The 11,351-nt window shown below is 46.2% G+C and overlaps 1 protein-coding gene across 3 annotated transcripts; it reads right to left on the bottom strand.

Annotated features, from left to right (window-relative positions):
• Nucleotides 1-3,209: 3,209 nt before the first annotated feature.
• Nucleotides 3,210-8,200, bottom strand: LOC147612470 (pentatricopeptide repeat-containing protein At2g39620-like). Of its 3 annotated transcripts, XR_015263460.1 has the most exons (3): nt 7,977-8,165; nt 3,548-7,420; nt 3,210-3,463 (listed from the first exon to the last, which is right to left on the bottom strand). XR_015263460.1 is itself a non-coding variant. In XM_086783086.1 (2 exons), the coding sequence occupies exon 2, from the start codon at nt 7,239-7,241 to the stop codon at nt 3,999-4,001; it is 3,243 nt and encodes a 1,080-aa protein (XP_086639212.1). In that variant the 5' UTR covers nt 7,242-7,420; nt 7,977-8,165; the 3' UTR covers nt 3,210-3,998. The 3 variants fall into 3 exon arrangements, 1 of the variants encoding a protein (XP_086639212.1); XR_015263459.1 differs by having other exon boundaries at nt 3,548-8,200; XM_086783086.1 differs by having other exon boundaries at nt 3,210-7,420.
• Between the last annotated feature and the right edge of the window lie 3,151 nt (nt 8,201-11,351).

Below are 11,351 nucleotides of genomic sequence, written 5' to 3'. Positions count from 1 at the left end.
ATGCGGACCTACAGTAGGCTGCCACATCGCTGGTGTCACTGAACAAGCGTGATGCTCATCACAATGACACACTGTCACCTCTCTGAACTCTGCGGAACTGAGAGGGAGTCTCTGCACTGTATGCAACTGCCTAGAAGATTTACCATCTTTCTTGGGCTCGTTGCCACTCGTGCTGGCTTTAGGCTTTAGACACTCAGCCTTCGTGTGTCCTACTTCATTGCAATTAAAGCAGCGATTTTCCTTTCGCGCTTTAATATATTGCTCTTTCTTTTGGTTTTCGGTCTCTTTTTTTTCTGGATGGTCGCGGTTTTTTAGACCAATGACCACCCTGTCCTTCCTGGTCCGTCCTATCCCCTTGTTTCTCACTGCGGAACCCTTTTCTTTTGAGGCTTGACCTCCTCTTTTCACTACCCTCGGCCCTGCTAGAACCACCACGCGCACTACGGCGCTTGATGTCATCGAATATCTGTGCATATTGAATTGCCTCTGCTAAGTCTTTAGGCTGTAGGGGTTCTACGTACTCAAGGTAATCATCTTTGAGGCCTCTCTTAAAGCCTCGCAATGTCTGGAATGCATCGATTCCCTTTAACTTGAGTACTATCTCCCTGTAGTTTGAGATGTACTGAGTTAGGGATTTGTTCTCCATCGAGCACTTGTCCCATAACTCCCAGCTTCTCTCTGCCTCATTAATAGGCAAAAATTCTTTTCGAAACATTGTTTCAAATTCCGTCCAAGTGGCAGGGCGAGTTGTCAGACTCATCCACCACTTGTACGCTTTGCCGGTTAAAGAGAGGCTAGCCTCTACGGGCTGTATACGGCTAGGCTGCTGTCGCAGCGCGTGCAAATCTGACCACTTCGCTAGAAACATATTGACTGAGTCCTTGTTTCTCTCCTTTTCCTCGCCACCAAAACTAGGCGGCTTTAAGTCTTTTAACAACAACGAAGCTGTCGCCTACGGACGGCCCCGCAGGCGCATCGGCCTGTACTCCTGCAACCACTGGCGAGGCTACGCTCACCCGTGCTGTAGGAGCTCGGCTACCACGAGGAGTCGGAGTATTAGCCGAGGCGGCTGTCAGTGCATCTAACCGTGTGGAGATGCTCTGTAGCATCGTGACTAAATCAACCTGGACTTTACCCATAGTATTCAATTTGGCATTAAGATATTTAAACAGTCCACTAGAGAGCTCCGTCTCTGTCAGGACATCAGCAGGGTCTAGTAGATCATAGTCATCGTCGTCATAATCCAAGAGGTCCTCCTCGGTCCCCTCGACGACGTTAGTGTTCATGTTCTCTGGCTCATCGGCTAGAAAGGGGTCATCAGCCAATGCAGCCGCTGCGGGCTCGCTGGGTCCTAAGGCAGGGTCAATAGACGAGGAGGGCGCTGGCGGATCACGAGTGATCGATAAGCGCGCTCCGGACCGAACAACGGTCGGGCGTGTACGGCCTGACAATTCGATCGGGGTCAAACCCGCGACCGAGGACAAGAGACTGGAAAAACCTAGAGAAGTAGAAGGCGGTGGAGACACACTACGCCTAGCAGACATTTTTAATTCTTGCAAAAAATAATGCGAGAACTCGGAAATTACTAAAAAAAACGCTAATAAAAATGAGCAATGGTGGAGAGAGAATAATAGTCACCCCCCTTTACGGTCGCCTGTCGATTTGTTGCGTTGCGAGCCTCTACAAGGACGCTTCCGGGATGCTCCGATCCACGAGAAAATATGCCTGCAACTCATAACAAAAATTAACTCCGGAAACACTTATCATTGTCGGGATTATTTCTTGCGGGAATGATTCTCCTCCCCAGCCGAGAGAGAAAGGGTCTTTGAATTTTCTGATTTTCAATTTTCAATAAATGAATAATGAAAATTAAATTTAAAAAAAATAGTTGTGTGTGTGTATGTGTGTTTTTTTTTAAAAGGCCGTTGGTGGCCGGCTGCTGGTTGCTGGCCGTCTGTCGCCGGCTGTTGGTGCTGGCCGTTGTGGCCCTTGGCCGCCGCCGCCGCCGCTGGCCGCCGCCGCCGCCCATGGCTGGCTGGTCGCCTCACCATTGGGCCCTCGCAGAGCTTCGAATCCTGCAGCCTCACCATTGGTTCCTGTGCGTAAGCTTGTTTCGCCCCTACACTTCCACGCATACAGGGCTGGTCGTGGGGGTGGTCTGCGCCCCCTTTCACAGGTGCTCAATGCGGTGCTCCTGCGCCTCCCCCCCCTCTACACACGTCGTGGGGAACGCTCTTTGTCCCACACACACAAAATTTCAGCGTCGACGGCCTTGCTTCGCCCCACACACACACACACGGGTTATTGCGTTTTCTTAGTGTTTCAAGGCTTGCTGGGGCTGGCTGGTCTTCGCCCCCCCACCCCACGCATTTCAGCAGGGCATGGGTTTCGCCGCCCAACCCCCACACACAGGGGCTGGTCGTGGGCGTGGTCTGCGCCCCCCCCCCCCCCTTCAACACAGACGATTTTTTTTTTTTTAAACCTTCAACGCAGAGCTTTCAAAGCGATTCAACGCAGAAAAAAAAATGAAAACAAACACATTTTGCTTACCTCGATGCTGTGTGTGACGGGGAGAGAGAATGAGAGAGAGAGAGAAAGAGTTCTTCCCTTCAAAAGTCTTGGCCCTCCTCCCTCCACACATTCCCTTGTGGAGATAAGGGTGAGGAGATTGTGGATGAAAACCACCGAGTGGGCTCCGGTCCCCCGTTCGCGCGCGGACTCTCATGATTCCTTCGAACCATGCTCTGATACCAGTGTTAGATAGCCGTAACGCCGCTACGGGCGTTACCACGAGAGGGGACGGCCTCTGGCTCACCACCCAGCCATAGAAGAAGAATGAGGATTGCCCCTCATCCCCCAGGCTATATAGTGTGTGGCCTGCCGTCCACACTAGCCTGGCCGCCCATGACTCCGCATGGGCGTCCTCTCCCACTGAACCCCGGATATGGCCATCCGGTCTGCCGTCGGTCAAGGCATTACAGCCTACGTGACAACATCCCTCTCACTTCATTACGCCCACGCTAGTTCTCTTTTAAGCATATGATGCATACATATTCCATGGTGTAACATACACTCCATTGTCCACAAGTGAGTTACCACAACATAGAGCATGGTTCCTTTTATTTATAAGAAGATTCACACATTGTTATCAATAGCATAGAGTACTGCACATGACAACCAAGAGATAATCCATTATAAAGACGAGACTCGTACACCAATGTAGATTATAGTTCGTTCTTATTAAAGATACATTCTTTACAAATCATCATTGAGTACTTATACCTTTATGTTTCTCTTTGTCTGTCAATAGACCTGCAACTAGATCTTCGAGTGTACACTATTGTGTACTTATGAGTCGTTCTCATGTGCCGCTTCTTTTCTTGAGCATACTCAAACTACTCCTCCTTTTTGAGAATGCCTAGTGCATGCGAAGCCATGCGCAAGCTATCATCATAGAATGCACCTCCTGTTCTTGAGCACACTCAAAACAACTCCTTGGAGAATGCCTAGTGCATGAGAAGCCCTAAGCTATCATCATAGAATGCACCTCCTGTTCTTGAGCACACTCAAAACAACTCCTTGGAGAATGCCTAGCGCATGAGAAGCCATGCGCAAGCTATCATCACAAAATACACCTCGCATGCTCATAGCGTTAGCTTGGTGCTCACAAGTTCCCTCGCAAATCTAGTGGTCACTGCTGGGCTTGGGTGGCATGATCAAGTGACATCTAGGATAATTTTTTTGTTAGCTGATTTTGTCCACTTTTCCTCGGCCGGCTGGTCAGCATGTAAAAACGCTTTTTTCTTGGGTTATTTGCAACCACAAAATTATTTTAAAAAATGGCTCCTTGAATATGCTCTACCGTTGTCTCGATGTTTCTGGAAGTCCTCCACCCTTGTCCACTTTTCCCTGGCCAGCTTGTCAGCGTGTAAAAACGCTTTTCTCTTGGGTTATTTGCAACCACAAAATTATCAGAATAATGGCTCCTTGAATATGCTCTACCATTGTCTCAACGTTTCTGGAAGTACTCCCACATGTGAGAGTCTGAATATTTGTTGGAATGCTGCAACTTGTTTCTCGCCCAGTTTAAATGCATAGTCAAAGACCTGTCTAGCAAGTTCTACATTACCCAACTTCTGGCAGGCACCCAGCATGGTAGTCCAAGTCACTAGATCGGGTTGGAAGGGCATCCTCTCCAACATTGCCAAAGCCTCATTGAGCTGGCCTGCTCGAGTGAGAAGATCAACCATGCAATTGTAGTGCTCAACAGACGGAGTGATACCATGCGCTTTGCTAGTGGCCTCAAAATACTTTTGGCCCTCCTCAACAAGCCCAGCATGACTGCACACAAAGAGTACACTAAGAAATGTGACCCTATCAGGCAGGATGCCTACCTCACTCATTCTATCCAGAAATTGGAAGACTGAATCACTCTCTCCTTGGCAGGCAAAACCTGCAAGAAGAACATTCCACGAGACTACATCTTGTACTGGCAGCTCCTCAAAGACTTCTTGTGCTTCTTTGAGGGAGCCACACTTCGCATACATATCTACTAAACTACTGCCAATTAGAGGATCTTTTTCAAGCCCCTTTTTTACAATCTTACCATGTATTTCTTGGCCCCTTGCTGTAGCTCCTATGCTGCCACAAGCTTTTAAACTACAAATAAAAGTAACAGGATTGGCAGTCACACCCTCCAGCTCCATCTGTTCCAAACAGTTCAGGGCTTCCTCACCAAACCCATGTTCGGCATAGCCTGCAATCAGTGCAGTACAGGAGATTGCTTCCAAAACCTGGAGGTCAATCAACACTTCATGTGCTTCTACAAGTAAGCCACATTTGGCATACATGTCAACCAACGTAGTGCTGACAGCAGGATCTCCTTCAAATCCTTCTTTGGCAATCTCAGAATGTATTTCTAGACCCCGGTCAATGTCCCGAATGCTACCACATGCTTTCAATCCACAAATGTATGTGACGGTATTGGGAAGCACACCTTCAGCTGACATTTGTTTCAAGCAATTGAATGCTTCCTCAATCAACCCATGTTCTGCATGACCTGTGATCAATGCAGTCCATGAGACTACATCCCGAACTGACAGATTGTCAAAGACCTTGCATGCTTCTACAAGGGAGCCACATTTCACATACATATCCACCACAGTACTGTTCACGTGAGAATCTCTTTCGAACCCTTTTTTAACAATCTCATCATGTTTTTCTCGACCATTATCTATTGCTCCTATACTGCCACATCCTTTCAAAATGCAGACAAACGTGACAGCATCTGGAGCGACACCTTCCAAATGCATCTTTCCCATGCAGCTCAGTGCTTCCTCACCAAGGCCATGCTCAGCATACCCCGTAATCAATGCATTCCATGAGACTACTTCCCGAACCCTCAGCTTGTCTAAAATGCTCTGTGCTTCTGCAAGTAAGCCAAATTTTGAATACATATCTATTACTGTACTAGCCACAAAAGGATCCCTTTCCATTCCCTCTTTGACAACCTCAACATGTATTTCTCGGCCCCTGCCTATGGCTCCAATCATGCCACAAGATTTTAAGCTGCAAACAAAGGTGACCAGGTTCAGGGGGATCCCCCCAAGCTGCATCTTTTGCAAACAGTTCAATGCTTCCTCATAATGCCCATGTTCAGCATGTCCTGCAATAATTGCATTCCATGACACTACATCTTGAACCCGCAGTTCATCAAACACCCCTTGGGCTTCTGCAAGTAAGCCACATTTGGCATAGATATCCACCAGAGTATTACCAACAAATAAGTGTTCTTCATATCCCTCTTTGGCAATCTCAGCATGTAATTCTTGGCCTCTACATATGTTGCCAATGATGCCACAAGCTTTCAAGCTGCAAAGAAGAGTGGCAACATCTGAAGGAATACCCTCCCATTGCATCTTCTCCAGACACATCAGTGCTTGCTCTCCAAGTCCAAGCTCGGTATACCCAGCCATTATAGCAGTCCACGAAACTACATCTCGAACCGGCAACTCGTCAAACACTTTCTTCGCTTCTGCAAGTAATCCACATTTGACATACATGTCTATCAAAATGTTACATAGGGACAAATCTTGATCATAACCCTCTCTCACGACCATGGCATGTATTCCTCGACCTTCATCTACAGCTCCTATGCTGCCACAAGCTTTCAAGCTGTGAAATAAGGTTCCAGCATCTGGAGACACACCCTCCATTTGCATTTGTTTCAGACAATCTAGTGCTTCCTCACCGAGCCCGTTACCCATAAAGCCTGCAATCAACGCATTCCACAAGACTGTGTCATGCATTGAAAGCTCATTAAACACTTCCTGTGCTTCTGAAGGTGAGCCACATTTTGCAAACATATCCACAGCAGTACTACAAACATTATAATTTCTTTCTAAACCTTTTTTGGTGATCTCAGCATACAATTTTTGGCCTGTGTTGATTGCTTGTATGTCCCCACAACCTTTCAAGCTGCAAACATACGTGACAACATCTGGGGACACGCCTTTTGCCTCCATTTGGTCTAAATTGTCCAGCACTACCTCACCAAGATGATGTTTGGCATACCCAGCTATTAATGCATTCCACGTGACTATATTTCGAACTGACAGTTCCTCAAACACTTCTTGGGCCTCTACAAGTAAGCCACACTTGGCATACATGTCCACCAAAGTACTTCCAATGAAAAGATCCATTTCAAAACCCTCTTTTACAATCTCAACATGCAGTTCGTGGCCCTTCTCTATAGCTCCTGAACTACCACAACCCTTCAAACTGCAAACATATGTTACAGCATTGGGAGAGACACTCTCAGCTTGCATCTGTCCCAAACAGTTCAACGTTTCCTCACTGAAACCATTTTCAGCATATCCTGCAATTAAGGCAGTCCACGAGACTACATCATGAGCTGCTAACTTGTCAAAAACCTCTTGTGCTTCTGTGAGTAAGCCACATTTTGCATACATGTCCACCAAAGTGCTTCCAACAATTGGGTCTCTTTCCAGCCCCTCTTTCACAATCTCTGCATGTATAGTTCTGCCTCTTTCCATGCATTTTAGCCTAGCACAAGCCCTCAATAAGGCGAGAAGGCTATGCCTGTCAGGCCGAGCACAATCCTCCTGCATCTTTTGGAAGAGATCAAGGGCTTGCTTGAAATTCCCACCCTCAACACACTCTTTTATGAGAGATGCCCAAGGATGCTTGGTCAAACTGTTGGAAAGCTTCCAGCTCCTCATGCTTAATGTGAATAGGCATGCATGTGGCAGATGATATATATTCTTAATTTACTTCTGCATAGCTAAAGCTTTCTTGAGTTTCAAAGAACTTAGTGCATGTGAATCTCCCAATTACTGTTCTTATTTCCACATAAAAATCTTTGCATTTTGTACAAGACTGAAGCAAGCTCCAAGAAAAGCTGTTAAAGAAATCAAACCCATGTCTGATGAAGTGTAACAAATGGAGGGAAGGAGGGGCTTCTCTCTCCCTCTCTTGCTACAAGTCAGGTAGCAGCACACACAGGGCCCTTTCTTTTGTGCAACAGACCGGCGGGCTGAACTGCCATGTCTCTCTCTCTCTTGCTAGGAGGCGGGGCTGGATTGAGCACGCTTTCTCTCTCTTTGACGACTGGCAGGGAGCGTCGGGTTGGACAACAACCTTGTAACTATTGGGTCCTCCTAGCTCTATTGAAATCCACGCCCGGACACCAGACAGGTGCAAGAAGACATGGGGAATTCATTGAATGATCTCCCTCTCCACCAACTAGTACGGCTAGAAAATGCAGGGGAAAGGCCATGCATGCGTTTCATTCAGTATGTGCATGGTGCTCATGCTAGCATACTCTCCATGCAGAAAGCGGTTTCGCTGTAATTCTTGCCATGGGGCATGGTACTCATACTAGCATACTCTCCAAGCAGACAGCGTTTTCTCTGTAATTCTTGCCATGGGCATGGTGAAAGAATGGGATTCCATACCTGCAAGCTTCTAGGAGAGCACGGGTAGTTTGATCCCATTGTCAAACTAGCCGACCCCGCATCGATGGAACGCCTTCCGCAGGCCCTCCTGCTTGATGTTCGAGCCGAGCTCCATTGAAGCCCGCAGCATGCATCTTTTCATTTCATGGTGTCATCATTTCGGTGCTTTTATGCCCCCCTCATAAGCATGCTTGCATAAGCCCCCTTGAACCTTTGAAGGATATTAATTCAAATAAAAATTAAACCGTAGGCCAGATGAGTTTTTGTGTCCCAATCAAGGAAGATGGCATTGATTCCTGAAATATGAAAAGAATTAAGAATGCAATAGTACTAGAATGCTTGGCCATTCGTGCCTATGGTCTCTCTTGCCACATTCAAAATGTACATCAATATTGCGACAAAATCACTTAAAGTATTGACAATGGTCAAAATGGCTTAAAGTATGCTCAAAGGGAAATGGTTTCCTTATAACTTTTAGACCAAGGTAGTTGACATAAGCCGGGCCACCAACGTCAAGGCGAGATCACATTGGTCCACTCCCCGTTGGCCTAGTGGAAGGGTGAGGTGCATCCAATCAAATAGCATGGGGAGGTCGAATGACTGCAGCCACGTCAATCCGTTGCTAGCAATTCTCTAGCTTCTGCTATCAACTGAAACCCTCACCGGTTTTATCGGGCCGAGCCGGCTGACTTTACCATTACAATGTACATCTCAACAAGTGTTACACTAAAGTGGTCAAGGTACTCTGGTAAGAAACCATCATTTACACATTTTTAAGACTTTTGGGAGTGATTGTTTTATGCATGTGCCAGGATAATCAAATAGGACCAAGTGGGGTCCAAAATGCCTAAGTGAATCTTTTTGGGGTACATCTCGAGGCAAAAAGATTGTGGTGAACCATAAACATCCTCATTAGGTGGAGGAGGAGGCTCCCTCCACTTTATCTTACAATGAGGAGATCATTGCTTGGCAAGCACAACCACCAAATGTAAACTTGCAGGCTGTTGTCAACACACCCACCATTCCACACTCACAGGGCTATTGTCAACACACCCACCATTCCACAGGAGGTAGAATCTAAAGATGAAGATGATGGACCAATGCTAAAGTGGGTCAAATAGCTCTTAGATGGCTCTTGATTGTCAAGAAATCCTTGGCCATTATGGATGAGCCAACTAATGTACATTAATCAAAGAGGAGAGAGGAGCAAAAGAGGGCTCAAGATACCATTTTCTACTATGCACTTAGAGTTTTTCTACTATACACTTAAGCCAAAGTCAACTCTACACTAAGTATCTTCGGTGTTTGTGAGATCTTTTTGTGGTGATCCTCTGTCAAGGTGAGGTCAACTACATAGAGAACAATGACCGTATACATTTTGTGCTCACAAACGACATATGCATTTGGATCTAAAGGATTGCATAAGGGACCAATGCACACAAAATAAGCATGAATCTCCATGCTTGTGGGGCATGTTTGAGCATGTAAAGTGCCTTTCGTAATCTGCAAACTTTCCTTTCAAAATTGGGATACCATAAACCTTAGTGCCGCCACATATACCTCCTCCTTAAGGTTCCCATTGGGAAATTTGATTGGAGAACAACCCTGCACACCAAGGAAGTTGATTGTGGTTAACCTAATCGTGAAAGTAAAAGCCTTGAATAATTTGCACAAGACCTTTGGCAACTAGTTATGCCCCTTTTACTTTTCCAAAGTACCATCATTCCTATATTTTGCCTCGTAAAAACATACTTAGTGCCAATTACCTTGTGTCTCAAAGGGTAATCCACAAGGTCTCAAGTGAGGTTTTTAAGGATGGAGTCATATTTTGTATGGATGGCTACCATCCAATTTGAGTCCTCCCTTGTGCTTCATCAGCAAAAGTGATAGGCTCCTAACTCTTGAGTACTTATGACAAAGGAGCATAGTTCACAAGATTATCCTAATCCCTATTTTGCTCCTCTATCCTTCAAAATTTACAAATATCTTAAGGCATATCCTTGATAGTGGCCAAAGGTTCCACTCTATCTAAAAGTTATCTATACCACTTAGGAAATGGCTTACCCATTTGTGGTATCATGCGTGCTCTAGTTCTTTGTCTTCAAAATCCATATTCATATGACCTCCATCTCCGAATGCAAGGAAGTCCATATTGCCACAAATAGCTTACCCATTTGTGGTGTAGTGCATGCTCTAGTTCTTTGTCTTCAAAATCCATATTCATATGAATTCCATCTCTGAATGCAAGGAAGTCCATACTACATGTGGGGGTTGTGTTGCTCTAGTGAACAAGAGGGAAGCTTCTCCGCCATCTGACGTGGTTGTTCCCAGCATACCACATTATGTTATGGCTCACAATGATCTTTTCTTGAGGATCATAGAGCCGATATCCCTCTTTGACTCCATGTTGTAACCCCAAAATATACATATCATGTAGCTTGTGAGACAGGCTACATGGAGCCTGATCGCCTGAGTGCAATCGGCGAGGGTGTCCAGGGTTCAAGGGTGAGGTGCACGGGTTGGAGGACCATGGGTGCCTGGACAAGTGTGGGCAGGCATTGCACTACATAAGCTCGGCAGTGTGGTGCTTATCCAATTCCTCTATGGTTGGGTGGTGAACAAGGGCTCTATGTCCTCTCCAGCTATAGTGGATGCATGACATTGGTATTAGAGCCGTGTTCGAATCACTGAATCACTCCGCACGTGACCTTGCTCCAAAAACTAGATAAGCTTTTCTTAGTTCAAATCTAATTGTTTTTTTTTCTCTTCTCCTACTTCTTGGCTATGTGGATAAGATCTACACAGGAGGAAAGAAGGGAGTGTGTGTGTTTTTTTTTTTCTCTCTCGGAAACAAGCGCTTCTCTTCTCTAAGCAGGAGGCTATCACCCACGAGAGAGAAGAAGACTTTTCTCTCTCTCTCTCTCTCTCGTCCATACAGACAGCAAGAAACACAGGCCATAGCAAACTGTCCAAACAAGCACGCCCGGCACAACAACGCATACACAACTCTGCTGTAGCACAGTCCGGTGTTGGAGCCTAGCAGTGCATACAACCTCTGGTAGAGGCGCAGCCAGCCCTGGCGCAAACGAAGAGGCAAAGGGCATAGGCCCCGCCTGCTGGCCTACTTAACTTAAAGCCTTTGATGTTCTAGCCTAAGGCTCGTTAAACTCTTTAATCAACTCTGCAGACGACTTGCTGCCCATCAGCAGCCACCACATCTAGCCAGTAAATAAACAGCAACTGGGAAAGCAAGCGGCAGCACGGCATTTTTGCATTAAGTCCGCCGAAAGAGCGGGCAGTACACTCACTCGTAAAGTGGCACTTGTGTTCATTTTGTGCATTGTTTTTATTGTATAACTTATCATTTAAGGATGC

Source organism: Cibotium barometz, chromosome 45, assembly GCF_041138505.1.
Source record: "Cibotium barometz isolate CiBa-2024 chromosome 45, ASM4113850v1, whole genome shotgun sequence".
Lineage (NCBI taxonomy): Eukaryota > Viridiplantae > Streptophyta > Polypodiopsida > Cyatheales > Cibotiaceae > Cibotium > Cibotium barometz.
Note: the sequence above shows the minus strand (reverse complement) of the source record. Positions and strands in the feature narration are given on the sequence as shown.

What these genes read in the sequence shown, in the direction of transcription:
- LOC147612470 (XM_086783086.1), bottom strand. Translation starts at nt 7,241, where the DNA reads ATGAGGAGCTGGAAGCTTTCCAACAGTTTGACCAAGCATCCTTGGGCA.